The 27,916-nt window shown below is 55.3% G+C and overlaps 1 protein-coding gene across 3 annotated transcripts; it reads right to left on the bottom strand.

Annotated features, from left to right (window-relative positions):
- Positions 1 to 607: 607 nt before the first annotated feature.
- On the bottom strand, positions 608 to 27,916 carry NECTIN2 (nectin cell adhesion molecule 2). 3 transcript variants are annotated; one of them, XM_045989472.1, is made up of 9 exons: positions 27,502 to 27,916; positions 16,118 to 16,513; positions 13,010 to 13,306; positions 12,153 to 12,270; positions 11,450 to 11,598; positions 4,740 to 4,893; positions 2,596 to 2,659; positions 2,367 to 2,453; positions 608 to 1,716 (listed from the first exon to the last, which is right to left on the bottom strand). In XM_045989472.1, the coding sequence occupies exons 1-9, from the start codon at positions 27,593 to 27,595 to the stop codon at positions 1,450 to 1,452; spliced, it is 1,626 nt and encodes a 541-aa protein (XP_045845428.1). In that variant the 5' UTR covers positions 27,596 to 27,916; the 3' UTR covers positions 608 to 1,449. The 3 variants fall into 3 exon arrangements, with proteins under 3 accessions (XP_045845428.1, XP_045845430.1, XP_045845429.1); XM_045989474.1 differs by lacking the exon at positions 2,596 to 2,659 and having other exon boundaries at positions 1,447 to 1,716; positions 27,502 to 27,915; XM_045989473.1 differs by lacking the exons at positions 608 to 1,716; positions 2,367 to 2,453; positions 2,596 to 2,659; positions 4,740 to 4,893 and adding an exon at positions 6,949 to 7,677 and having other exon boundaries at positions 27,502 to 27,913.

Genomic DNA, 27,916 nt, shown 5'->3' with positions numbered 1-27,916 from the left:
CCATTCATTTCAGCTTCATTTCCTGAACTACCTTTAGCCCATTTCTGCCTGTTCACGTTCATCATCCTTCTAGCGCTTCTTTAATTAGCCATCATGTTTTGGGTCCACTACCCATCATGCCTCCCGGCCCTGCTTCTCTATTATCCCTCTGCCTTTGGCTCATTCATTCGGTTCTATTACCCATAATGCCCTGAGCTGCTATTACATTATTCGTAATTTTGCCTTTGGCCTATACTTACTTGCCACTTATCCTTTAAACCTGAGTCCCTCAGACGGAATTACTGCCATTTCCACCTTTATTCCATTTATTTCCGTCCGTCACCCATTAGACTGCCGTTCCTTGTCAACCACCCTGCCCTGGACTCCTCCCCCTCGCCTTCTGTTATCCATCATTACGTTTTTGCTTTATGGGTTTTCGCTCATTATCCCCTCACTTAATTATTATTTTTTAAATATCTTTGGGCCTTTTGTTTTTTTGCTTGTAACCCATCTTGACTTCTAGCCTCCTGATTTCCTTTAGCTCTAGGTGCCCTATTTGTTTCTCATGTCCCACTCCCATCCCCTTCACATCCCACAGAAAACACAAGTTGACATCTGGTCAAAGTATAAACTCAGATTTTGTAGGAAATGCTATATTACAAAACCAGTGTTATATTCCCAGCATCCACCCCCCCCCCCTCCCCGGCCCAATCTCCCTGCTGGGAGATGTTTGGGTCCCATCCCACTGGGCAGGAGTAAAAGGACTCAGTAGTCTTCAAAGTAACAGCAACTTCTTCCAAGGTTGGGGCCGGAAAGGCACACCACATGAAACTTAACCCATCTAGTCCTGGGATGAGGCTTAACTGTAGACAGGAATTGGGGTAGTGGGGGCTCAGGGAAGGGTCTGGACCCTGAGACTCCTGCCTGCAGGAGGGAGGAGATGGGGAAGCTCTGCCTTGGAGTGGGGAATCCCTTCCCTCTTGTCTTTGGGGAACATACAGGGTAGGGAGGGGGTGAGTGGGGCTCTGCTGCCTGGAGGGCTCAGGTCTGAGCAGCAGGGTACCCCCAACACCTACCCCAGCAGAACTATTGGGATTTTACTGCCTGAGGACAACTCGGAGGTCTGGGGTCTTCTTTGGGATTTGGGGGGAGTCCGGAGATGATGGGACATGAGAGTTACGATCTAAGGTCACAGTCTTAGGAGACCTTGGGTCAGAGGTTGTGCAGATACATACTCCCCCGCCCCCAAGTGAGATAAGGTTACCAGGTTTCTGTTGTCATGGCCAGTTTCTCTGGGTCAGAGATCATGGATTAGAGGTCATAGTGGAGCCATCAAGGTAGAAGTCACAGATGAGATGCATTTTTGTGTGTTAACTGACCATGGCCTGGTCAGAGGTCAGGGGGCACTAGATCCCTGGCAGAAAGTGAAGGGCTCAAAAGTGAGAGGTGAGAGGCCAGGGCCACAGAAGCTCACACATACATGGCCCGGGACATGACAAAGCCTTTGCTCTGGTAGGAATCAGAGGGGCTGGAGTAGGACAGGGCATCATAGATGGGGTTGATCTTATCTAGATAGTCTTCCTCCTCCTCCTCATCATCCTCTAAGTCCAGGGAAACCCCCTCCACGACAGGTGGCCCAGGAGGCACCAGGATGGGGGACCCCAGGCCCGTGGCCCCAAGGAGCAGGGGCCCTGACCGTTCTTCCAAGGTGGGCAGCTCATGGTATCGAGGCATATCCTGGGGGCAGGGAGGGAAAAAGAGTCCAAGGTCATCTCCTGTGCATTACACAGAATCCCAGCCCTTCTGACCCCCCAAATCCTGACCATCTCTTTATGCCAGCCAGTCCTGACTTCATTCCTTGTTCGGCTGGGTGGAAATTGCACTGGAACAATCATATGGCTTGTCTCTCTCCAGCTCAAAGCCCAGAGCCTGTCAGTCCTGGGCCTCTCCTTTGTCTTTTGATTGCTGACCACAAGACTTTCTCCATGAACCTTTGACTTCAATCTTGACCTCAACTACTTAAACTTAAGCCCTGAAGAGGTCCTTAAACCTTGACTTGTCTCAACTTCAGTATCTGACCCCTGACATCCGACAGACCACAGAGGGGAATGACAATCGGTTTTGTCTCATCTCCAGGCACAGTATCTGGCAAATGTAGATGTTCAACCAGTCTTCACTAAGTGATTTTAACCTCATGTCCTTGGACTTTTTCAACCACATCTCCCCCACTGAATCCCAAACACATCTCTGTGCTCTGAGCTCTGAGTAGAGATACAGAATTGGCCTTGAGTAGTGACCTTTAGTGATGGACCTTTTATGTCAGAAGCTGATCCCTGGCCCTTAAGCCCAAACCCCAAACCCACTCCTGCCCTCCCCTGAATTCTCACCTGCTCAGCACACGAGACGCCAGCATCAAAGTAGGGGGTCTTGAGTGGGCTGTGCTCTGAGGCCCCAAGAGTGAAAAGCTGGGAGGGCTGCAAGGAAGAAAGAGGGGCAGGTCAGGACCCTCTCACAGCTGGCCTCTCCCCAGAAGTCCGCCCTCCTAGCCCTGGCCTCAGTGGGAAAAGGTGCGGGTGTGGAGGTGGGGGCAGCTTGGGCTCCTGGGGAAGTGCTTACCATCTCAGGCTCCTCCAGCTTCGCCTTGGGGGTTGGTGGCTTGTATGAGGGAGGCCCCTCCAGACTGTTGGGTAGGAGGAAGGTCAAGTGGAATCTCAGACCCGAGAAGCCCTCCTATCCCAGGATCACTGCAGAAGCTCTTCCCTCTGCCCGATCTCTCTTTCTGCTGCCCACCCCCCAACAGCCCCCCTTGCCCAGCTAACTCTTATTCATCCCATGAATTTCTCTTCTTCCAGGAAGTCTCCCTGATTCTCCAGGAGGATTAGGGACTCCTGATATATGGTTCTATCTAGCTGTTCTTCTCTCTTGGGGCACTTACTGAGTTTGTATTTGAAACATTATTTCTGATATCATTCAATAACTATTCCACTGTGAGCAAAGTGAGGAAAGAATGAGATCCGTGTCCTCAACAGTGTTCTCAGAACTCACTGTATTTGTTTAAAAAATGAATGAGGGGTGCCTGGGTGGTACAGCTGGATAACCGTCTAGCTCTTGGTTTTGGCTTGGATCATGATCTTGGAGTTGTGGGATCAAGTCCTGTGTGGGGGTCTGTGCTCAGTGTGGAGTCTGCCTGGGATTTTCCCTCTCCCCCTGCCCCTCCTGCTCATGTTCTCTCTCCCTCAGATAAGTAAATCTTTGTTTAAAAAAATGGATGAATGGGGGCGCCTGGGTGGCTCAGTGGGTTAAGCCTCTGCCTTTGGCTCAGGTCATGATCTCAGGGTCCTGGGATCGAGCCCCACATCTGGCTCTCTGCTCGGCGGGGAGCCTGCTTCCTCCTCTCTCTCTGCCTGCCTGTCTGCCTACTTGTGATCTCTGTCAAATAAATAAAGAAAATCTTTTAAAAAAAATGGATGAATGAAAAAAATGGGTGAATAAATGAAAGTTACAGAAACTTCCTTGTGAATCAGAATCACTCAGAGAGCTACAGATTCCAAGCCCTTCCTGCAAAAGTGCTGATTCAGGGGCACCTGGATGACTCAGTCATTAAGTGTCTACCTTCGGCTCAGGTCATGATCCTGGGGTCCTGGGATCGAGCCCCACATCGGGTTCCCTGCTCCCCAGGAAGCCTGCTTCTTCCTCTCCCACTTCCCCTGCTTGTGCTCCTTCCCTCTCTCTCTCTCTCTGTCAAATAAATAAAAAAATAAAATCTAAAAAAAAAAGTTCTGATTCAGTACGTTTAGGGTAAGCTCAGGCATCTGCATTTTTAACAAGTGTCCCTACCCTTACCACACACACACACACACACACACACACACACACAGAAACACAAACACACATGCACACACCGAACTATGTTACTTCAGAATCATTTTGGTCCCAAAATGCTCACTTGATGGAAGAATTTCAGCAAGTGATTCTGGCTCTCTGGACCTGTTTCCTCTTTGAAGTGGGTATCATAGGTTCCCTATGAGAATTTCGTTTCTGTGATGTATTTATGTGTGTGAACACTTTTAAAAAATGTTTGCCTCATCATTGCATTCCTAACCTCCAGCGTCTGGCCCTGAATGGTTACTTTCTTAATACTCACTGAATCAATGAACGGATGTGAGGCCTCATCGAGGTCACACACGTAAAATGCATTTTACCAAGCCTGGCACATAACAAGTGCTCTGCACAGAGAAGTGTGGTTAGTTCTCTCCAAATATCCAGGCACTTCCGTTCTCAGACTGAGATTTTAGCAGGGTACATGGCCGCCCTGGGTAAAGACTACATTTCCCAGCTTCCCCTGAAGCTGATATACCATGTGACCAGGTTCTGGCTGATGGAAAGTGAGACAAAGTGATGGGTTCCCTTATAGGGCAGGTCACTGCCCTCTATTTTGTCTTTCCCCCAGGCAGGAATAGGGGCTTTGAGGTCAGGGGGCTGTATCTGGTTGTCAAGTATAGAGACAGTGCTAGAAGAATGGGGAGCCATCTTGGAATTCGAGGGAAGGGAAGGTTGAACCACAAGGTAGAAGGAGCCTGGGCTCTGATGACGTCACAGAGCAGAGCTGTCGTACCTACACTTTACAGGAGACAGAAAGAAACTCTCCTCTCCACCCCACTTAAGTCACAGTGATCTGGGGTCACTCCCCTCCCCCCACCCCTTGGGTTCCCAGATTCTGGGACCCCTCCTCCACACAGTTCTCGGGGCCCATCACTCACTCATCCTCCTCCTCTGCCCCCTGTAGCCTCTGCTCTTTCCGCTGCTGCCGACAGATGAGGATGCCTGTGGCGACCACAGCGGTAGCAATGATGGCAGCGATGATGCCCCCAATGATGCCACCCGTGGCCCCTGCGCCTGCTGTGTTGGGGGTCTCTGCAAGAAGAGGGACAGCGTCAGGGGGTCTCCAGGAGGAAGCCACAGCTCCTTATTCTCTAAGTCATCACCCACCTGCCTGCCTCCTCTCCCTGGTTCTTACTGAGCATTTGTTGGGTGCCAGCAGCGAATAAAACATCTGCAAGTCCCTGTTCCCACGGAACATCTGTTTGAGCTGGGTAGAGAGACCAAGGGTACAGAGATGAACACAACAGCTAACACGCCAGGTGGCAGTAAGGGATCGAGGGTAAAAACACAGAGTGGGGAAGGTGGTAAGGAAGTGACAGAGCGGGGGACCCCAAGGGTCATCAGAGAGAGACTTACTATGAGGCGACATTTGAGCAAAGACCTGAAGGAGCAGTAGGGGGTGAGCCAGGAGGAAATGAGAGCATTCCAGGCAGAGGAAACAGCCAGTGCAAAAGCCCTGAGGAGGAAGCCTTGTGTTACTTTGAAGGAGGAGCAAAGAGACCACAGGGCCAGAGAAGATGGGGCCAGGTTGGAGGGGGGCTGTGCGGGGGGAGGAGGGAAGGGAGGTGACCCAGCAGAGCTAAAAGGCAAAGAATGGTGGGAATTCTGCAATCGGGATCTGAACCCTTCATTCATTACAGGGAATGGAGTCACCCTGGGCAGGGGATGTGGTTCTGCCAACCTAACAGGAAAAGGAATGGAGAGAAGCTATGCCCCCTGGGTCTCTCGGTTGGAGTCCTTCTCTGTCCCCGATGTCACCTGTTTACTTGTCAATCTCCACGCGCCACTGCGAGCTCCAAGGGGCACGGTCTGGCACCTGGTTGGTGTTTGCCAGATGTGTGAGGAGGGGACGGGCGCTCCAGGATCCATCCCATGCCAGACTGTCCAAATCCCCATTTTGGGGAGGGGGCATGGGGGACCCGAAGCGGCGGGGGGGGGGGGGGGGGGGGGGGGGAACAGGGACACAAGACCATAAACAACAGGAGGAAACCGCACGTGTGCGCAAGCCCCACCCACAGGCTCCACCCTCGGTCAGCCCCATTGCTCAGTTGCCCAGAGGAAGAATGTCTGGGTCCCTGGTTTCCACAACTTCCTGCTCCGCAGCCTGGCCGCCTCGGGCTTCAGAGCTGGCGGGATGATGGTAATCGCTGCTCACTCAGTCCACACAGTGCCATCCTGAAAGTACTGTTATTCCTGTTTTTATTGCTGGCGCGCCCGGTGGGGAGGGGGGGAAGTGGGAGGGCGGGGCTGTGTCTGCCTGAGTCACCTCTGTGTCCCTGGCAGAGCAAGTGGAAATCAATACTGGTGGGAAATGGACGTCCCAAGCCCCACCTGGCGGCTCAGCGCGGGCATTCCGGGCGCATCCTCCGTGGCGGGGCTCCGGACAGCAGAGGTGACTGGGACCGAACCTGGCCCCTCCCACTCCCCCACCTTTCTCAGACCTGGGTTTGGGAGATTTTCTAGTTGGAGGAGCGGGGAGAGGGATACAGAGCTGTAGCCCCTCCCTTGGAATCACTGAAAACCCGTTGCGATCAAACCCGTTACGATCAGGACAAGAGGAAGAAGGCTGAGAAAGGCCACGGTTCAGTGTCACCAAGATGGCACTTTCCTGGTTCCTTAATACCTCCACCTGCCCTGTATCCTCAGGGCCCAGAGAACAAAGGGGGCCTCCCTCCCTCCTGAGATCCTCAGCAACCGCAGAAGGTCAAGTTTGAGCTTTGCCCCCTCCCCACAAGGGCACACCAGTCCAGGTTCCCTGTCTGTTCTGGGGAGCTCTGGGCTCTCACCAGTTTGGCTATTCCCCCCACCCCCACCCCTGGCAGAAAGGCAGCCACAGTCCTGGGGAACCCCCTCAAGTCCAACTTTCCTAGCCTTTGAGCCCAGAAGCCAGCGACCCACTTCCTGGGTCCCACCGGCCTTGGGGGTCTCAAGCATCCAGTATGTCCTTGAATAATCCAAGTAGTCAGAGCCCCCCTCCCCTCCCTTGGCCCCCCAAGTCTAGTCCCCATCAGGCTCCCACCCCCTGGGACCTAGCAGTCCCTGTCCCACCCCCCAGTGAGGGGGTCTGACGTATTACAAGACACCCCCGATGTTTTCCTCCAAGGTGTTTATTAACTCCTGAGTGTCACGGGGCCGGGGCAGGTCAGAGTCAAAAACAAGTTCTCTGTGTGTGGCGGGGGGGCGTATTCCTCTCTAGGTCCCCATGACCGAGCTCCCCCAGGGCCTCCCCTTCCCCATGCAGCCCTGGAGACAGAAGTCCAGTGTGTGATTCCAGCTCCCTCCCAAACCCAGGGAAGCGGGAGGTGGCGTCTGAGCTCCAGTGTCCAGAAAAACGAGTCCAACCAGTCTGGAACCCTTTGGCTGGCGTGGCTGGCTGTGTCTCTGTCTCTGTCTGTCTGTCTTGGGGTCACACGTAAATTGCCCGCCGTGAAATGAGGGAGCCGTCCAGCTGGGACTCCATGTCGTCCTCGAGAGCCTTGGGTGGAGGCAACATGAGACCTTCCTCTGCCTTCTCCTCCTCTTCCTCCTCGTCCTCCTCCTCTTTGCCATCCGGCTTCAGGGGGCCAGGGGCGGCTGGCGTCCAGAAGACGGGGCCCCCATTCCCAAACACCTGAGTTTTTGGATCGTAGGCTCCTCCTCCACTGCTCTCTCCTCCTCCTCCTCCTCCTCCTCCTCCAGGGCTCTTCCTCCTCCTCCTCACCCTCAGCAAGATGAAGGCCAAGGACCCCCCAGCCAGAAGCAGTAGCACCAGCAGTGTCCCCCCCACGGCCCCCCACACCACTGGACCCACGTCTCGGGGCGAGGCCCGGGGTGTGTCTGAGGAGAGAGAAGGAGGGGTGAGAGAGAGAGAGAAAAGGGAGACACGAGGTCAAGAGGACACATCTGTGGTGGGGGGTGGGGGGGCAGAGGACACAACAGGGGCAGCGACGGGAAAATCGGGGAGGTGTCTCTGGGCAGAAGACGGGGGAGGTGGAGGGAAGGTAGAACCTGTCCACTCTGGGCTACACACACTGGGCACTTTGGACGGGGGTGCGAGGGGGGTCGCCAACTGGTGGCCCCCAGATGTGTTTCCTGATACCTGCACAGGGTTTTTCCAAAAATTAAACTTGCTAACATTGCAGAAACTAGGTGATTTCACCTGCCCGCCCCCCCCCCCAATCCAGATTTGTTTTAGGGAAAAAGAAACTCAGATCGGGCCACAGCAAGTTCTCATTTCTGCCTGGCGAAGGGCAGTAGCGGCGTGAAGGCGGCTGCAGGGGTTGGAACAGGGGTTCTGCTCCTGGCCACAGGGTCACTGGCCAGGACCCCAGAGACATCTGAGTTTGTGACTTGCTTTGGATGGGCCTGGACAGGGGGGATCCTCACAAAAGCTCTGAGGTTAAGGTCATGGAACCTTGGGTGGATCAAGCCAGGAAAAGGCCGAGCTGGATTGGGGGTCAAGACTGCCAGATTCCAAAGTCCAGTGGACTTGAGAGAAGGAGGGAAGAAGGGGAAGGGTGCTCCTGAGAAACCCTGTACCCCTTGGAGGTGGCTGGGAGCACCTGGTCCAGGCCATGTGGCCCGCCTCCTGCTGGGCCATGTCCCCAGGTGTGGAACATGGGGGCTCATAAAGCCCACTATCTCCAACTGGGCTAATGTTCTTGGCAGTGGGCCAGCAGCTGGGAGGGGAGGGTTCTGGAAGTGGAGGAGGAAGCCAGGGACTGCTAAGAGTGCAGGAGTGGGGGCGGGGACAAGGGGTGGGGTCTGGGCCCCACACCAGGAATAGACATTGATACAGTTTAAACCTAGAACCATTTTACACATGCCCCTTCCCCCACCCCTGCATGCAGGGCTGCGTATGGGGAGAAATCAGGGGGCGGGGAACCCACTTATACCTAAACCCTTCTTACCCACACCCTGCACATAGGAGGGGCTGGGACGCAGGCTCCCGAGCGCCCGTTTCTCTGAGTGTTTAAGAGTGGCATTTTCAGGGGCACCTGGGTGGCTCAGTGGGTTAAGCCTCTGCCTTCGGCTCAGGTGGTGATCTCAGGGCCCTGGGATGGAGCCCTGCATCAGGCGCTCTGCTCAGCCTGTTTCCCCCTTTCTCTGCCTGCGTCTCTGCCTACTTGTGATCTCTCTCTCTCTGTGTCAAAAAAAAAAAGAGTGGCATTTTCAAATAGAGCCCCCCCCTCTCCCCCGTGGGCTGTCAAATCCATTTAGCAATTCACAAGGAGCAGTTTAAAAAAAAAAAAAAAAGGTAGACTAGAAAAAGCGTCTCCCAAGTAGGAGGGATAAGTACTATCTTGTGAAACTTTTTTTTTTTTTTCCTGCCATATCCGTCTATACCGGTACACCGGTTAGAGGCGTGCAACAGTTTTCTTACTGAGGAACACCCATCAGTGACGTCCGGGAACCTGTTTCGGCGGGGATGGAATGTTTATCTGGGTTTCTGCAGGTGGTATTTTGGAGCGGGTGGGTGTGTTCATGAGTCTGTGGGTCAAAAGTTCTCCCGTCTCCCCGAGGCACCGTCTAGCCTGTGGCACAGCCTGTGTGCCTACAGTTGTGCTTACGTGAACCCCGAACCACGTGTCTGTGACCGCACGTCTGGGTCTGGGCGTGTGCAGGAGTGCAAGGTGACCCTGAGACCCTCTGGATGCGACTCAAGGGTTGAGAGTGAGGGGCGCCTGGGGGGCTCAGTCGGTTGGGCATCTGCCCTCCGCCTGGGTCACGATCCAGGGGTCCTGGGATCATGTCCCGCGTCAGGATCCCTGCAGAGATAGGGTACCTTCCCACATGGCTGAGTCTCTCTGCAGGGTGTGTGTGAAGGGCTTAACTTTGACGCTGGTGTGTTCTCTTGGAGGGGGTGGTTTCCGGCAGGGGACGTCCCTGGGATTTCTGTGTTTTAAGGGGCTGTGGGGGGTGTCCGCGTGTCTGTGGATGTGTATTCCTTTGGGGACCCTCAGGTATGACTGCATCTGTGTTTTCAAGGCTCCGTCCCTTATAGCGGCGTCCTAGATGACTGTGCCTGGGGAGACCAGGTTCTCGGGTGTGGATCTAGGGTAGAGGTTCAGGGGCGGGCTTTCCAGTCGGGGCTGGCGGGGTGGGCGGAGGCGGCCCTCCCCTGGGTATGTCTTCCAGGGTGGGGCTGAGTCTAGTTCACCACCGTCTCCCCAACATCGAGGGGGATGCTGGCAAAGAGAAACCCTCAACAAATATTTGTGAGATGACGATCTGTTGAAAGCAGCAGGGATTCTGGGGAGTTTCTGAGGGAGTGCGCCTCGGGGAACGTCTCTGAGGTTGTCGGTATCCCTATGTGAGGGACGGTTTCTGCGTGTGAAACTGTTGGGGTTTCTCCCCGTGGTGGGCATGTCTGTGTGATAGTGTCTGGGACAGTGCAGCTTCCTGGGACAGTGGGTCTGAGTGGGGACGCCGTGTCTCTATGGTGCGTGTCAGAATTCCTGAGAGGGGTCTGTTTCCATTTGTTTCTAGGGGTGTGCATGTGTGTGTGTGTGTGTGTGCACGTGTGTGTAGTATGCCTCAGGAAGGGGATCTGTTTCTGTGTCTGGCCGTGGCACCTGTCTCCAGGTGTGTGGGGGTGCATCTGTCCTCACACGTGTGTCTGTCTTTGGTCATGTTTCTGAGCACCGCCCCCCTGGCTCATCAAGGCACTATTCCGTGTTGTGTTTGCACAGGTGTGCTGCATGAACGGGTGTGTCGGGAGAATGTTTCTAAGAATGGTACACGTGGCATCCTGGGGGGGCTCTGGGAGGGGTCACCTGGCTTTGTTTGGTGTGTGACTCTGCTCTCGTGGGGTGCGTGTCTTGGTGACGGTGGGTCTGAGTGTGCGGGTTGTTTTAGATGAGCTTCTGTTTTGATTCCGAGGCCATCTCAGAGCACAGAGTATGTCTCTGGAGATGTGGGTCCTGCCTACTGTGATATGAAAGGACCTCTGTTCCCAGCTCAGGGATCCCTGTGTTTGTGTCTCAGGGCACACGGCCTCCGTCCCGGTCTACAGTTGTGACTCTGACCCCATTTCCATCAGCTGGTGCCTCAGGCCTAGTGCCTTATTCTTTTCCGCTCCTGTCTTGGTGCCCATCTGAGTTTGAGGTCGTATCAGGGAGACTGACGAGAATTTTCAACCCATAGACACATCGGCCGCCATTTCCAGAACACCCCCTCTAGAAACACAAATCTTCCAACACACGCAAAAACCGATTTCCTGATGTGACTTGACTAGCACTCACGGTAAGAAATCAGTATTCAAATGTGTCTGTTTGTGTCTGTCTAGCTGTGAGACATGTGTCTCTCCAACTGGAGCCCGGGGCGATGTCCCTGGGTCTCCTCCTGGAATCTCTTTCCAGGTCTCTAGTTCCTAGAAAGCCCCCAGCAGAGGCCTCATCCTCCTGATTCTTCCTCCAGCGCCTACCCTGTCCTCCCGATTCAGATCCCACGTGGGGGTAAGACAGAAAAGCTACACGGACCTCCTTTCTCATTGGCAAGGCGGGTCTGAATCTTTCCCCAGGCCGGCGGCACAGCCTCCCTCAACACGGCCCCGGAACCCCAAAGGGAGAAACACTTGGGGAGCGGACCACCTCCAAGACCTGCTCACCTCGCACGAGGACCACCTGTTCAGCACGACCCGTGCCCACGGCGTTGGTGACTGTGCAGATGAATGTGGTGTTGACCAGTCTGTCCACTGAGTGGATGATCAGCTGGGGGCCCTGGGCTACTGCTGAGGCTGGGAAGACGCCTGCTGTCCTGGAAGGTGCGGGGGTCACCGGAGGGGAACATCAGGGGAGCACAGGCCCGGTCCCTGATGACATAGCCTTCAAGATCCAAGCTCCAGGGACATAAATGCTAATGCTCAGGACCCTTCACAGCCACCCCTCTCTTCTGGAGGACTCACGGGTTCAGGTCCCCGATGCGCTTCCCTCAGATCCAGGGGTCCGGGGTCCAGACCCCCAGCCCCTCCTCCCTCAGACCCAGGAGTCCAAACCCCCAGCTGCCTCTTCTTTCAGACCCAGGAGTCCAGACCCCCAGCCCCTCCTCCCTCAGACCCAGGGGTCCATGCCCCCAGCCCCTCCTCCCTCAGACTCAGGGGTCCAGACCCAGGAGTCCAGACCCCCAGCCCCTCTTCCCTCAGACCCAGGGGTCCATGCCCCCAACCTCTCCTCCCTCAGACCCAGGGGTCCTGCCCCCAGCCTCTCCTCCCTCAGACTCAGGGGTCCAGACCCTGGCCCCTCCTCTCTCAGACTCAGGACCTGACTCCCTCAGACCCAGGACCCAGGGGCCCAGGTCCACCCAGGACTCACGTGCTCCAGTCATAGCCTGTGGGCTCCGGTTTGCTGCGGACGTCACAGCTCAGGGTGGCCTCACTGCGGCCGAGGTACCAGTTGTCATCGTAGCCGGAGATGGAGACCTCAGGGGGGTCTGGAGGAAAAAGGGGAACTAGCTCAGGGACATGGAGGGTCCCAGAAGAGGGGAGAGGTCAGCCGAGAGATGGAAATCCTGAAGAAATGATCTGGGTTGATAGGAAGCAGACCTATGTCCCAAGTGGGACAAATCAGTTCGGGCTACGTCTCCGTCCAGGGATGCTACCTGGGTTGTCTGGAGGGAGTTACTGTTCCGCAAAGGCAGTGTCTTGCCTGTTATTCCTGCCACACCCAGAGCGGATGAAGGAATTGGTTTAACGAAAGGCAGTGTCCGGGGAGCTAACGTGCAGAGTGCTGAGCTGGGGGCTGGGGTGCGTTTGGCCAGGGTGGAGAAGAGCCGGCTGAGTTACTCTCTGGCCGCTCTGTGGGGTAACACTGGGGGGTGTGGGTGTGTTTTGCAGTTTGCCAATTTCTTCGGTATAAATACTCCCCAGTGGTCGATTTCAAGCGGTCCCCACGACTTCCCTGGATGTGGATTTGGGACGAAATGCATAAAACTGGCCCTTGCGAACCCATTCCAGCTCACCCACTGATTGTGGTGGGAAGGAGAGCGCCTCACGAAGCCAACAGAGGCAATGAGGGGACACAAGGGAGAAGTATAGACAAGAGGCACGAAGGCAGTGCCGACTTTGGCCCGGGGGGCTGATGCAGACAACACTCAGGGAGGGTGTAGACAGTGCCCTAGGGAAGCCAGTGTAGACGATACTGGGGACGCGATCACACCCCAATACACTCACAGCGCACGGAGAGGGTCACAGGCAGCAGGACTGGCTCCTCGAAGCTCTCATGCTCTACTTTGCAGGTGACCTTGACACCGTCTGCTCGGCTCAAGGGCACCAAGGTGAGCCGGCTGGTGACAGTGACTGTGCCGGGCACAGGCCCTGACATCTGGGTCTCTTTGGTCTCCCAATCCAGGGGCGAGGACCAGGAGATTCGGGCGGGTGGGCGGCCGCCCTCAGAGACACAGCGGGCCACGGGCACAGGTTCCAGGCTGAGTGTGACCTCCTGTGTTTCGGCGTGGTTCTGGGGCTGTGCTGGGGAGAGCAACGGAGGGTGTACGTCACTACTCACCTGTGGTCCTTCCACGGACACCTCTGCCATGGGGCTGAACCGGAAGTCCCAAGTGCTGGGGGCTCAAATCCCACTTCTTCTGCTTAGCAGGTGCATGGCCTTGGGCAAACCATTTCCCAGCCCTGTACCTCAGTTTCCTCCCCTATGAAGTGGGAAGAACTAAAATGCCCACCCCAGAGGGTTGTCGGGTAGATTAAACAGATAGGTAAAACCCTTGGGGGCGCCTGGGTGGCTCAGTGGGTTAAAGCCTCTGCCTTCAGCTCAGGTCATGATCCCAGGGTCCTGGGATCGAGCCCCACATGGGGCTCTCTGCTCAGCAGGGAGCCTGCTTCCCTTCCTCTCTGTCTGCCTCTCTGCCTACCTGTGATCTCTGTCTGTCAAATAAATAAATAAAATCTTTAAAAAAACAAAAAAACAAACAAACAAACAAAAAAAACCCTTGGGATGGTGCCTGACGCTCCTTGTGCTGTGGGTGCTGTGACGTTATTCTGTCCGTTCTCCTCTGCCAGAAAAGCAGAGACACCGTCCAAGAGCCTGAGATTTTCTTTTTTTTTTCTCCAAAAAAAGCCAAAGCAGAATAATGTAGTTCAAAGGTCCAGCTCAAAAGACCTCCTACTTCTTCCCTGTAATTGCCAGAAGATGGGGGTGCCAGAAGTGGGATAAAGGTTGTGGAGTTTCCCAAAGCTGGAAATTTTTTGCCCTTTTCACCCATCTTCCTGGAAACCATGGAAAGATACTGGGAGGAAAACAATAAAACATCCATGAGGAATAACCCACAGGTAGAACCGGACTGGCCCTAGTTTCTGCATCATGGCCCCGGGTGCCTTGTGGATCTCTCTGGGTTTCTCCAGAGTTCATCGATGTGGCACAGCCCTCTCCTCCTTCCCTCCATTTCCCTCCTTTTCTCCCCTGACTGCCAGAGCCTCTGATGAGCCTCCCCACATGCTCCCTGGTTGCCCAGACACCTGTCCTCCAGCCACTCCGGGCATGCGCCCCATGCCTCCCTCGGTCCCTGCAGCACGCCCACCGCAAGGTGTTGGCGACCATGTGCATGGAAGGGTCTGGGCCTCCCTTCTCCTTGACTTGCTCTTCCTCCTCCTCCAGATCCAGACTTCACTTCCTCAAGGGAACTTCCTGACATCTGACTCTCCCTTTTAGGGGCTCTCACGTCACCTGCTGCTCTGGGAAAGCAGAGCTTTGGCTGTTCTGTTCCGTGTTCCTGCCCCAGGGGATAGCTAGCGAGAGGCAGGTGCTCTCTACGCAACCCTTGAACAGAATGCATGATGACGGGGCTTTAGGTTAAAGACTCTGCCTTCAGCTCAGGTCATGATCCCAGGGTCCTGGGATCGAGTCCTGCATCAGGCTCTCTGCTCAGCAGGGAGCTCGCTTCCTCCTCTCTCTCTGCCTGCTTCTCTGCCTACCTGTGATCTCTGCCTGACAAATAAATAAAATCTTTAAAAAAAAAAAGATTCTCTCTTTAAGAAAAAAAGAACGCATGATGACGCAGGGAGAGACCTTTGGAGTGGTGGAGATCTGTGCTTTGAATTATGCGAAACAACTGGGGTTTCAGGCTCCATTAAAAAAGGGAAGCCTTTGAGGTGCTAGGATGGTTCAGTCATTAAGCGTCTGCCTTTGGCTCAGGTCATGACCCCGGGTCCTGGGATGGAGCCCCGCATCATCAGGCTCTCTGTTCAGCAGGATGCCTGATTCTTCCTCTCCCACTTCCCCTGCCTGTGCTCCCTCTCTCTTTTTTAAAAGATTTTATTGATTTATTTGACACAGAGAGATCACCAGTAGGCAGAGCAGCAGGCAGAGAGAGAGGGGAAAGCAGGCTCTCCACCGAGCAGAGAGCCCAATGAGGGACTCCATTCCCTTTGTTTGCTAATTTGATCATTCCCTGGCATTACCTCTAACGTATTTCCAAAGCCTGACATCTTCCTGCTAACCCAATGGCCTCCACCTTGGTCTAGTTGCCATTACCTCCCACCCTGTGGTTCCTGAGCTCTACCCTCGTCCCCAACATGCAGCCAGAAGGAGTCTGTGAAAACCAAACCTAGATCACATCTGTCCCCTGCTCAGAACTTCCCATAGCTCCTGTTCTTTCAGGGCAAAAGCCAAAGTTTTCATGTGGTCCATGAGGCTGTCTTTGATCTGTGGTCCTCATCATCTTCTTGATCTTGTCCCCTCCTACTTTGCCTTTATTCACAAGCCTCTGGCCACGCTGACTTCCTTGCTCTTCCTCAAATGCACCCTGCCACAGGGCCTTGGCACTTGCCATGCCCTCTGCCTGGAATTCTCTTCCCTTACTTAACCCCACAGGGTTCCCTCATCTCTTTCTATTTTTTGTTCAGATTTCATCAGGCCTCCCTAGCCAACATTGTAGCCTGCCCCCTGCCCCCACCCCCTGGCTTCCAATGCGCCTACATCCACCTGACCCACTCCTATTTTTCTTATGATGTTATTTACTCTCTGGCACCCCCTTATTGAAGTAGAAGCCCCAGCAGGGCTGGGAGCTCTGCCTTATTCACTGCTTCATGCCCAGAGCCTAGAATACTGCTTGGCACCTAGAAGGTGCTCAGTCTATATTTCTGAAAGCCTTGGGAACTGCCATGTCCTCAACTTGCAGGATAGAGTCTGACAAGCAGTAGGCGCTTAACGGGTATTTGCTAACTGAGAGAAGACCACAGAGAGAGTCAGTATCACAGCTGAAGCCCAGAGAGAAATGGATCCGTGAGGGGGGGCTCTCCGGTTCCCTGACCCCCCGCACTGCTCACCTATGGCTTTGAGCCAGGTCACCCCCCGACTGGTGCCACTGGGGAAGGTGGCAAACTCGCAGGTGTAGTTGCCCTCGTCGTCTACTGTCAGTCCCCGGAGGGCCAGCGTGGCATCCCGCAGATCCATCTCGGTGCCCTGCCTGGTCCCTGCGCTCTGCCCGGCAGTGACAAAGGACAGCCGCTCTTCACCAGGTTTTGAGCTGCGGAAGCTGGGGCCGTAGGAGGGGTGGAAAGCGGCCACACTCTTGCTGACCCCGGCCGCGTCTACATGCAGCCAGGTCACCTGTGACACTCGGACTTCCGGTCCTGGAGGCAGCAGGTGGCACGGCAGCTGCACGGTGCCGCCCAGGTAGCCCCGCACCTCGGGTGGCACTCGAACTTGAACATCCTGGGCACCTGGAGAGAAAAGAGAAAGAGACTGGTGGCAGGGGGAAGGACCCAGACACCTCCAGGCTAGTCGGGGCCTCATGGAGGGGCTCCCCTGGGAAATGTGGACCCCAAATGCCATGCAGGAGCCTTTGTGGGGTCCCCATTCCAAAAGGACCATCCAGGAAACATTTTTTTTTTTAAAGATTTTATTTATTTATTTGACGGACAGAGATCACAAGTAGGCAGAGAGGCAGGCAGAGAGAGAGGGGGGAAGCAGGCTCCCTGCTGAGCAGAGAGCCCAATGCGGGGCTCGATCCCAGGACTCTGGGATCATGACCTGAGCTGAAGGCAGACGCTTAACAACTGAGCCACCCAGGTGCCCCTGTTCACTAATATTCTTAAGCATGGTGATTCAACCTTAGGCAGGTAGCATTCCTGTGTCTGCACCATCATGTCCGCAACATACTCTCAAATGGGTCAGCAAAGCCAAAACCAGCTACAGAGAGAGCCATGAAGACAATGCAGCAAAATGTAATCTGCTGTGGAGTCTGGCGGGAGAACGGGAGGCAGGCTCCTGAGCTCTTTTTCCCACTTACGCCTGCTTGTATGTTTGCAAATTCCCACTATAAGCGTTTGGATGAAAAAAAAAATGGGGCGCCTGGGTGGCTCAGTGGGTTAAAGCCTCTGCCTTCGGCTCAGGTCATGATCCCAGGGTCCTGGGATCGAGCCCCGCATCGGGCTCTCTGCTCAGCGGGAAGCCTGCTTCCTCCTCTCTCTCTGCCTGCCTCTCTGCCTCTGTGTCAAGTAAATAAATAAAATCTTTTTTTTTTTTAAGATTTTATTTATTTATTTGACAGAGAGAGAGATCACAAGTAGGCAGAGAGGCAGGCAGAGAGAGAGGAGGAAGCAGCCTCCCTGCAGAGCAGAGAGCCCGATGCGGGGCTCGATCCCAGGACCCTGAGATCATGACCTGAGCCGAAGGCAGCGGCTTAATCCACTGAGCCACCCAGGCGCCCCTAAAATCTTTTTTTTTTTAAAGATTTATTTATTTATTTGACAGACAGAGATCCCAAGTAGGCAGAGAGGCAGGCAGAGATAGAGGAGGAAGCAGGCTCCCCACTGAGCAGAGAGTCGGATGTGGGGCTTGATCCCAGGACTCTGAGATCATGACCTGAGCCAAAGGCAGAGGCTTTAACCCACTGAGCCACCCAGGCACCCCTAAATAAATAAAATCTTAAAAAAAAAAAAAAGAAAAAGTTTGGATGGGGCATCTGGGAGGCTTAGTGGGTTGGTTCAGTCTCTGCCTTCGGCTCAGGTCATGGTCTCAGGGTCCTGGGATCGAGCCCCTGCATCAGGCTCTCTGCTCAGCGGGGAGCCTGCTTCCTGCCCCACGCCCTCCACCCCCCTCCCCCGCCCACCCCCACATCCCCCCACCACCCTGCCGCCGACCCCCCCCCCCCCCCCCCCCCCCCCGTCACCTGCCTCTCTGCCTACTTGTGATCTCTCTGTCAAATGAAAAAAAAATCTTATAAAATGTTTGGAGAAAAAAAAAAGAATCCCCCTCAAAAATCAATCAATAAAAAAATAAATAAGCCGGGGCGCCTGGGTGGCTCAGTGGGTTAAGCCGCTGCCTTCCACTCAGGTCATGATCTCGGGGTCCTGGGATTGAGTCCCACATCCGGCTCTCTGCTCAGCAGGGAGCCTGCTTCCCTCTCTCTCTCTCTCTGCCTGCCTCTCTATCTACTTGTGATCTCTCTCTGTCAAATAAATAAATAAAAATCTTAAAAAAAAAAAAATAAGCTGGATGTCTGGGGGGCTCAGTCGGGTTAGGCGTCTGCCTTCAGCCAGGTCATGATCCTGGGGTCCTCATTGGGCTCCCTGCTCCCCAGGGAACCTGCTTCTTCCTCTTCCTCTGCCTTTCTCTCTCTGTCTCTCATGAAAAAGTAAAATCTTTAAAAAAAAAAATAAGCCTATCACAAAATAAGTTTTTAAATATTTAAAGTGTGAGGTCAGCCTTCACTTTTTTCTGCACAGAATTACACTTTATCTCACCTTTCTAGAAAAAACTGCAGCTCTCTGAGCCCTTTTTTTTAAAAAAGATTTTATTTATTTATTTGACAGACAGATCAGAAGTAGGTAGAGGCAGGCAGAGAGGGGAGGGGGAGAAGCAGGCTCCCCGCTGAGCAGAGAGCCCGACGCGGGACTCGATCCCAGGACCCCGAGATCATGACCCGAGAGAGAGCACAAGGAAGGGTCAGAACAGAAGGAGAGGGAGAAGAAGGCTCCCAGCTGAGCAGGGAGCCTGATGTGGGGCTCGATCTCAGGACCCTGGGATCAAAACCTGAGCCAAAGGCAGACAGATGCTTAACCGACTAAGCCACCCAAACTGCCCCCCATCCTTTTTTTTTTTTTTGAGAGCTTTCTTGAGTTATCATTCCCTCTCATCCACTGAAAGTGTCCAATTCACTGACTTTTTAAAAAATTTTTATTTATTTATTTTGACAGAGAGAGATCACAAGTAGGCAGAGGCAGGCAGAGAGAGAAGGGGAAGCAGGCTCCCTGCTGAGCAGAGAACCCGAAGTGGGGCCCGATTCCAGGATTCTGAGACCATGATCCAAGCTGGAGGCAGAGGCTTTAAACCACTGAGCCACCCAGGCGCCCCTCAATGACTTTTTGTATATTCACAAGAGTCACTGTATATAGTGTCTGTTGCTATAATCAATTTTAGGACACAATTACACTTCCCCAAAGAAACCCTGTGCCCATTACCAGTACTGATACCAGGGCTCTGTTCTCTTTTTTATAGCTGAATAATATTCCATTGTCCAGATGTACCATGTTCCCTTTATCCCCGCATCAGTGGACAGACACTGGGGTTGTTCCCACTTTTTGTCGCTTATGAACAAAGCTGTTATGAACATGTGCATACATGTTTTTGTGTGAATGTGTATTTTCTTTTTTTACTCATCTTTTGTTCTTTCTAAAAAGGTTTTGTTTATATATGAGAGAAAGAGGGAGAGCACGCGAGAGCAGGGGGAAGGGCAGAGGGAGAGAGAGGCAGAGAATCTCAAGCAGATCCTAGCTGAGAGTGGAGCCCGTGGGGCTTGATCCCAGGACCCTGAGATCATGACCTGAGCCGAAGGCAGAGGCTTAACTCACTGAGCCACCCTGGCACCCTGTTTTCTCACTTTTAATAGACGCCACGATGAAGAGGACTGTGGATCTGTTATGCACGGTGGGAGGGCACAGGGACTGAGGGCACACTGGTTTCGAATCCTGACTCTGCAAAGCCCTGCCTATGTGACTTTGGGCAAGTCATTTGACCTCTCTGTGCCTTGGTTTCCTCAGCTGTAAAATGAGGATAATCACAGGGCCCACCTCCCAGGGGTTGTTGCAAAGATTAAAGAATATTTGTGAGGAAAAAAAAAAAAAGAATATTTGTGGAGCACTTAGCTCAGGGGCCACAGGAAACAGGAGATCAGTGTTTGTTGAATAAAGGCCGGCCAGGTAGGTATAATTACAAGTGGCTCTTGACATTCAGCCCGAGGCGGGTCAAGGGCACGTGCCCTGTCGCAAGGGGGGCAACAGCTGCCCAGCTGTCTTTGACGGAGATGGGGAGTGTGTGTGGCCACCAGCCCCACATGGGTACCCAGGAAACATTAACAGGAGACCCTAATGATAGGGTCCGTGGCAGAAGGGAGTCCTACCAGTGGGGGCAGTCCCAGAAACTTCTGGAAAGAAGCCATCGGTCAAGACCACTGCGTAATAGATACACCATCTCACGGAATTCCCACCCATGTCCCCGAACAGCCCAAGAGTTAATATTTTGGAAATGGGGCTTTTCTCCCATTTCTACTGGTTGTCATGGGTTTCCTGCTGGCTCGGTCCCTTTCCAGGTGGGTGACCATATTTCTGAGCCTCAATTCCTCCATCTGTAAAATGGGGATGTCCACAGTACCCTCCAGGGTCCCCTGTGAGAGTTCCATGGAGCGAATTGCTCCCATTAGGGCTCTGCAGGGCCTGGGGCAGGTGAGTCAAACAGGCCGTTAGCTGCCTGCCACAGCCCCAATCCGGCTCTGCTTGTATTTTCTTTTGGCCCACACAGCACTGTTTCACACATGAACTAGCACTCAGTAATCTACTAACCCACCGAAGGGCCTGGTGATTGAAGGTCAGACAAAAATCAGGATGTGGGGCTCCTGTGGGTCCCCCGTGGGGTGGAGCAGAGGAAAGGCTGCCTCTTCCTTCAGGGGCCAGCGTCCTTCACCCACCGGGCCTCCAAAGGCACTGAGTGTGGGACAAAGGTCCCCAAAGGCTCTGCCCCTTTCTAGCTGGGTGAGGAGGGACAGGCACTCTGTCAGGAGAAACCATCTGGCCTCGTGAGCTCTGGAGGGAGCCAAGTAGGGTGGGGCCAGTGAGTTAGGTTTTCTCCTTTGAGACAAGTGGGAGCCATGGAGGGTTTCTCAGCAGGAGAATGACTAGGCTCAAATGGAGGGAACCTGAAGGGCGGGTAGAGCTGGACAGAAACCTGGCCAGCCAGCAAAAAGTCCTGACAAGAGAAGCCCTAGAGGTTAAGATGGAGATTGGGGGCGGGGCAGCAGGTTGACTCCTTGAGGGGGTCCATGCAACAAAGAGCAACTCAGCAAAGAGGTCCTGGATGCCAGAGGGCTGGTCCCCAAAGATGGGATGTCTTTTGTTCCCTGCTGTACCCCCAGAGCCCACACCAGGGTCTCGTATATAGTAGGTGCTCAATGAACACCACCAAACGGGAGTGCCTGGGGGGCTCAGTCAGTTAAGTATCTGCCTTGGGCTTAGGTCATGATCTCAGAGTCATGAGATCAAGCCCCACGTTGGGCTCACTGCTCAGCAAGGAGTCTGCCTGAGATTCTTTCCCTCTGCCCCCTCCCCTGTGCATGCACGCGTGCATACTCTCTCTCTCTCTCTCAAACAAATAAACCTTTTAAAAAATATATATATATATACCACCAAACTAATGTCTGACTCTGTGCTACGTGTGGTGCTGCAGGACAAGTCAGGTGCTTGTTCTCCAAGAGCTGACAATGTGACAGGGAGACAAATGTCACACCAGTGGGCATCAGCATCAAGGATGCCACAAAGACTGAAGGGGACAGGGAATGGGGGTAAGAACCAAGAGCCGAGGCCTGACCCAGCTGAGGCAGGCCGGGAGGGCTTCCTGAAGGAGACCCAATTCCTTTCCCAGGGAACCTGAACTCAGGCCGACGAAGCCCCACCCCCACCTTTAGGCTCCTGTGTCCCTTCGGGAACCCAGATTTCCCATTCTGAGGGAGGCCTTGTGTTTGCGGGATGCCTGTGTCTTCTGAGGGAAGTGGCCCTCCTGGATCTAGGGTCCTGTCTCAGCACTGCCCGCTTCAGAGCATTTAAAAACCCACTCTTCAGGGCGCCAGGGTGGTTCAGTCAGTTAAGCGTCTGCCTTGGGCTCAGGTCATGACCTCAGGGTCCTGGGATCGAGCCCTGCATCTGGCTCCTTGCTCAGTGGAGAGTTTGCTTCTCCCTCTGCTTGTGCTCACTCTCTATCACTCAAATAAATAAATAAAATCTAAAAAAACCAAACCAACCCGCCCCTTAACTTCTCATAGGGCAGGCTCCTGAGGCAGGTCTTTGGCCCCCAACTTTCTGCCCCGGAGGGCCCCGCGCCCCTCCCCCTGCACAGCATTTCCTCTGTCTTCCAGCCTGGACTTTCATGACTCCCTGGAAAGTCACCAGGGGAGGGATTCTTTGTCCTGTTAGGCTCACAAGCTAAGCCCTCAGTGTCCACAACGGGGCCTGGCTCCAAGGGGATGATCCCTGTTGGCTGAACAAATGAGGTTCTAAAATCCTCTAGCATCGGGGGCTCCCCTCAGTCGGAAAAGAAACCAAAGCCTTTAGAGCGGCCCAGGAGTCCCCCAAATCCTCCTTCCAGCCCTGTCTCCCACCCCCTGGGCTCTCCCCGCTCCCTCCCTCATTTCCTTCAGGTCTTTGCTGGGCCAAGTAACGCCCCCCCATCATGCTAATGATAATAACAAACCCCCACCCCCACCCCAGACCCAGCTTCCTTTTCCTCAATGCACCTGATGTGTCTTTGCCATGGAACATCAGGGCCCCGGGACTGGGATCTTTGTTCATTCCTGTGGCTCTGGAGCCTAGAATGGTGCCTGGCACACTAGAGGGGCTCCATGAATATGATGAATGAATGAATGAATGAATGAATGAATGAGACGAAGGTGGAGAAACAGCAGTGCACCTGACTGCACAGGCTGAGGCTAAGTTAGGGCTTTGGGTGCCCTGGAGAGCTACACGTGGTGGTGGGGGGCGGGCAGGGTTAGGTATGTGCCTCTGAAAGAGCCCTCAGAATGGGATGGGGCAGGGATGTTGGGGGGTTGGGGCTGTGAGGAAGAAGGCTCAGCCAGACAGGAGGCAAGTTCAGAAGGTGGAAAGGCTGGGACCTGAGGCCCAGCGCCTGCCGGACTTAGGGGCACGGGGTGGGGGATGGGCCAATGGAGGCGTGGGAATTGAAGCCAGTGAGTGGGGGCGGGGAGATGGGGTAGGGGGGTGGGGAGTGCAGGGGGTGGGTAGCTGGCCTGGAGTTAGAGTCTCAGTGTCCAGCGTGCTGCTGGGCGGGTGCTGGTGTGCCCTGACCTTGGCTGGGATGTGGCCAGCACCACAGCGGGGGAGAGGATGGCCCTGGGAACACAGACCTCACTCAGCCTCCTTCATCAGCAAGCCAGACTAGTGACAGCTTCAGCGCGGAGTCAGCAGGGTCCCCTGACACACTTCCTCTCCCTGTCGGGCTTACGGGTAGCAGAGCAGGGGATGCCTGGGGACAGTACGAGCCCAGGAGGAAACCGCGATGGACAGAGACACAGAGCCTGAGACCCTGAGATCTGGGGAAGGGTAGATCAAGGCAGAGAGGCATGTGCATAGGGCTTACAGCACCCTAGAGGAGGAGGGGGCCAGAGGCCCCAACTCCTGGGCTCCTGCCTGGCTGGCTCCCCAGGGCTTGGCTTACCCCCTATGCCCCATAAACACTGGGACCTGCCCTGCAGGGTGCGGTGGGACTCAGCAGGCCCTTGAAGGCCAGCGTGCTTGGAGCACTGACCTCAGCTGCTGCCTCAGCCACCTTGCTAATTAATTAATTGCATTAATCACAGTGCCCACCCCCACAGCGGACATCCGGGAGCCGGTCTGGGGGGACGCGCGGTAAGCAGCAGCAGCCGCCGCCGCCCGGACACAGGCTTTCTGGCTGTGCCCAGGACTTCTGCACCTGCCTCCCCATCTCCCTTGGTCGTCTCTCAGATGGAGGTTATCCCTCCCTTCCCCAGGCTGAGATTTCCCTGCCTTTCTGCAGGGCCTCGACCACTCTGAAGCCCTCACCTATGGGGTCTGGCATTTCTGGGGTGAGTCTCTAGGATCGCTCTTCCCGGCTGAGCCCCTTGGACAGAAAGAAGTGCTCATATACCCAGTCCATGTGCCCCAAAAATGTTTCTGGCCATGCGACTCTGGCCTCCCTCTTACAGGGCCTGTCCCTTTGATCTCTCGTGTCCCAGAGCCCTGAGTGGGTGCCTACGTGCCTCCAACTCCTAGGTAGGGTCTCTGGCCTCTACCTCCGTCTCTCTGAGTCTCTGCTTTCCTTCTGCGTCTCTCACGTTCTCTCTGACAGCTGTACTGAGACGTAATTCCCATACCATCCAATCCACCCATTCGAAGCGCACCATTCAATGCCATAGGGTCTACTTGGACACTATATTCATATGCTATGTATCTGGTATGTTTTATATTTACAGATTGCGGACTCCCCGGAGCCCATCTCGGAACATTTTCACTAGCCCAGGAAGATCGCCCACATCCCTAGCTGTTCTCGTATTCTCTTTCCTCTACATCTGACATCTGAGAGCCCAGACTCCCTGGGTCTGGGTCTCCTGCCTCTGGAATCTGGGTCCCTGCATTGACTCCTGGGGTCTCTAATCTCTCAGGGTTTCTGAGGGTCCATCTCCCAGGGTCCTGGTCCTGAGACCTACCTGCCTGCTAGATCTCCCCATCTCTGCCCATCTCCCTACATCTCTAATAATACTTTCCCCATGCCTGGGCCATCTCGTTGGGTCTCTCTTCTCCTCCCCCTCCTGCTCCATTTCTCAGCCTCACTGGGACATTAAAAATGTAACAGCGTCCCTGGTGGGGCGGAGGAGCTGGCTGGCATGCCTAACTCCCTGTCCCTCCCATGTCCACCACTCCCTGGGGCCCCCACATGCGGCTGGCCTTGAGGCTCTCCGGTGCCCTGACCTCCCGGGGTCATGACATCGCCATCACTGATGGCTGGGGGCTTTTGGGCTCCCGGCCTGTCACCAAACCTGTGTCTCTCTCCTTAGGCAGTTCTTGCCTCTATTCTGCTGTCTCTGTCCAGCTCCCGCCCCCACCCCTGCCTTTCTCCGTCCCCTCTCAGTAGCTTGCTGTCCCACCCCTGTGGGCTGTAATTCATTCTCTCCCATCTCGGGGTTCCATTCTAGTGTTTGTCTCTGATCCCAAGCCTAAATTTGTTTCAGATGCACTCTCCATGGGCTTCTGTCCCCATCCCTGTATCTCTGCCCTCTCCCTCTGCCCCCTCCCCCCTTCCGGCTCCTGCCTGTGAGCAGACCCACCCCCATTTCGCTCCCCAGTCCCCCTTTCCTAACAAGAAGAGACAGCAGGCCCGCCATCCCCTCTCCTCCCATCCCCCTTCCACCACCGTGGGGCTGGCTGGCTGACGAGGATGAGCAGTGCAAGCTGGGGAGGACCCAGCTGGAGGCCCAGGTGGTACACCCTCAGTCTGGGGAGGCCACGGAGGGGGAAGGTTGAGCAGCCAGAGACAGGTAAAGAGAAATGGATGGAAAGGAAAGGGAGAGAGCTCTGTGGGAGATGAGAGAGCCAGGGGACCAGAGAGAGGTGAGAAATGAAGGTGGGGGGGGGGCAGGGAGAGAGGGAGGGAGGCAGAAAGAAAAGCAGGGAGTGTAGGCACAGGGATGAGGGGTCAGGAAAGGGGAAGGCTCCCCTCCCCAGGTGCTAAGAGCTTTCACATGGGATCAGCAGGAGTTCTGAATCCTCCTAATGGCCCTGCAGGGAAGGGGTCAGGATCTCAGTTTTACAAAGGAGGAAATGGAGGCTCATAGGCCCCCGGTGGAGCAGAGCCAAGAAAGGCTCTGAAGTCTGCAGTCTGAGTTCCAGGGGACGGGCTGTGGACCCTGGGAAAGATGACGGCCCTTTTGAAACCTCTGTATCCCCATCTGCAAAATGGGAACAGGAATAGGAGTGCCTCCCAGGGAGATCTAGAATCCTCCAGAAGATCATGGATCACGTCAAAGCCTGGCTCAAGGTCAGGCGGGTTTTGAGCATTTCCGCGGAGCAGCAGGTACTGACCTCATCTCCCTACCTCTGACACGGAAGGAGAGGTAGTACCCAGCTCTGAGGAAAGGCTGGGAGACTACTCAGAGACATGCTGGGAAAAATAAGGTCAGAAGGGTAACCAATGGCTCCCCCAAGACATCTCTCCCCACCCTCCCCGCCCCGCCTACACTTTCTGGGCAAACCCTTGGGAAACTCCAACATCCAGAGTTTCTAGAGGGGAATAAACAGCCCGGTCACCTGCAAGGGGCGGGGCCAAAACCTCCTTCACCTGTTTCCTCCCCGCCCCTCCCTCCTCTGAGAGCTGCGCCCTCCCTCAAGGGGGTTGAGGGGCACGGGAGGGGGCTGGTGGGCAGAGCGGAGGGAGAGGCAGGGGATTAGGGAGGTGGCTCCGCGCGTCCCCCCGCCCTTCGCAGCGGCTCCGGGGACAAGGGCGCGACCAGAGAAAAGATAAGGTCCCGAAACCAGGGAGTCCGGAACCGGGAGTCGGGAGAGCGCCCGCCCCTCCCTCCCGGGTTCAGCCAAAGTGAAACCGGTAAAACTTCCCCAGGGACGTCCCAGCCGACGACTCACAAGGCGAGGGAAGGGTCCCAGCCTGTGGGACTCAGCTGCTCTTTCGACCTGGGACCCCACAGACCGAGCTCCAGCTTTCTAGATAGAGCCTCTGGCCCTTGATTACATCTAGAAGCTAAGAACACGGTCCCCCGCCCACATTTTATAACTGGATTTCAGAAGACACATTCCAATGTTCACAATTAAATCTGAGGTCCACGGGATAGAGCCTCTTCCGCCGCCCCCCCCCAACATTTTACCTAGCACTCGGGAGACAAAGCCCCCTGCTCACAACCTGGAACCAAGTTTGTGCCCTGTCTGCCCCCAATTTGACTAGGACCCAGGACACATAGCCCCTAGCCTTCATTCTGCCTCGGACTCAGGAGACGGAGCCCCAGCCCCTAATTTTTCTGGAGCCCAGGAGCCAGGCCCCAGCCCCTTGTTTTCTGGGGCCCAAGAGACAGAGCCTCCATCTCCCTGAGGCCCAGGGTTGGAGTCGTCAAGCCCTTCCCCGGGTCGCCAGTACTCATCCTTGGCCCTCCAAGGGACCCAAAGTCCGAGCTCCTGGGCCCTCTGGAGGACCTGGACATCTGGTCCCCTACCCTCAATTCTCCCAAGGCCTCAGACACCCAGCCCTGGGAGAAGGAAAATGGGGGGATGGTCTTGTCTCCTCGTCGCGACCCTCCCGCTGGGGGAGGGGGGAGAAATTCCCCACATGCCTGAGGGGGTAAGCGGAGACGGAACCCCAGATCCGGTTGACAGCTCGGTGCGAGGTGGGGAGGGGATCGCGAAGACTCGGATTTAACCCTTTTGGTGTTAGAATCTGAGGAAGCGGGAGGGGGTAACCGAGAAGTCCGGTATAGGCTGGGGGAGTTGTAAAGAAGGGTGATGAGGGGAGAGGGCTGCAGAGAGAAAAGGGTCGGAGTCGGTAGGGGCCAGCGAGGGAGAGGGCTCGAGAGAGGGTTCGGTGAACTGGGGGTGGAGCGGGGAAGGTGCTCAGGCTCCCCCCACTCGGAAGGTGGGGAAGGGACTGGGTCCGCGCGGGGGGGTGGGCGTCTATGGTTTCTCACCGGTTTCCCGGAGCAGAAGCAGCAACAGCAGCAGCGGCAGGAGCGGCGGCGTCGGCGACGATCTCGACGGCGGGAGGGCTGCGGCCCGGGCCATGGGGGGGCCCGGGGAGGGACTGGGCCCGGGCGGGGGCCTGCTGGCCACTCCGTGAGCGCCGATCCGCTGGGCGGTGGAGCAGGTGCCTGAGGGGCTCCGGCTCTCGGCCGGTTCCCGCCCGGTCTACTCTCGCGTCTCTGCTCTCGGGGCCGGGCTCTCCCCGCTCGGTGCCCCCGGCCCCAGGCTTCTCTCCAGCAGCTCGGACTCGCTGACGTCACAGGACCCACCCCTTCCCTCCCCCATCCCCCCCGCGGAGCCGACCTTGGGCTCCGGCCCGACTGGCTCAAGCTGTCCCGCCCTCTCTGAGATTTCACGCGGGTC

The sequence above is a fragment of the Meles meles genome, chromosome 19, assembly GCF_922984935.1.
Source record: "Meles meles chromosome 19, mMelMel3.1 paternal haplotype, whole genome shotgun sequence".
Classification (NCBI taxonomy): Eukaryota; Metazoa; Chordata; class Mammalia; order Carnivora; family Mustelidae; genus Meles; species Meles meles.
Note: the sequence above shows the minus strand (reverse complement) of the source record. Positions and strands in the feature narration are given on the sequence as shown.

Coding starts and splice junctions, on each gene's coding strand:
- NECTIN2 (XM_045989472.1), bottom strand. CDS start 27,595: ATGGCCCGGGCCGCAGCCCTCCCGCCGTCGAGATCGTCGCCGACGCCG. Junction 2,660..4,739: donor GGGGCAGAGGAGGAGGATGA/GTGAGTGATGGG, acceptor CCTACCCAACAG/TCTGGAGGGGCCTCCCTCAT. Junction 2,454..2,595: donor AGCTGGAGGAGCCTGAGATG/GTAAGCACTTCC, acceptor TCTTCCTTGCAG/CCCTCCCAGCTTTTCACTCT.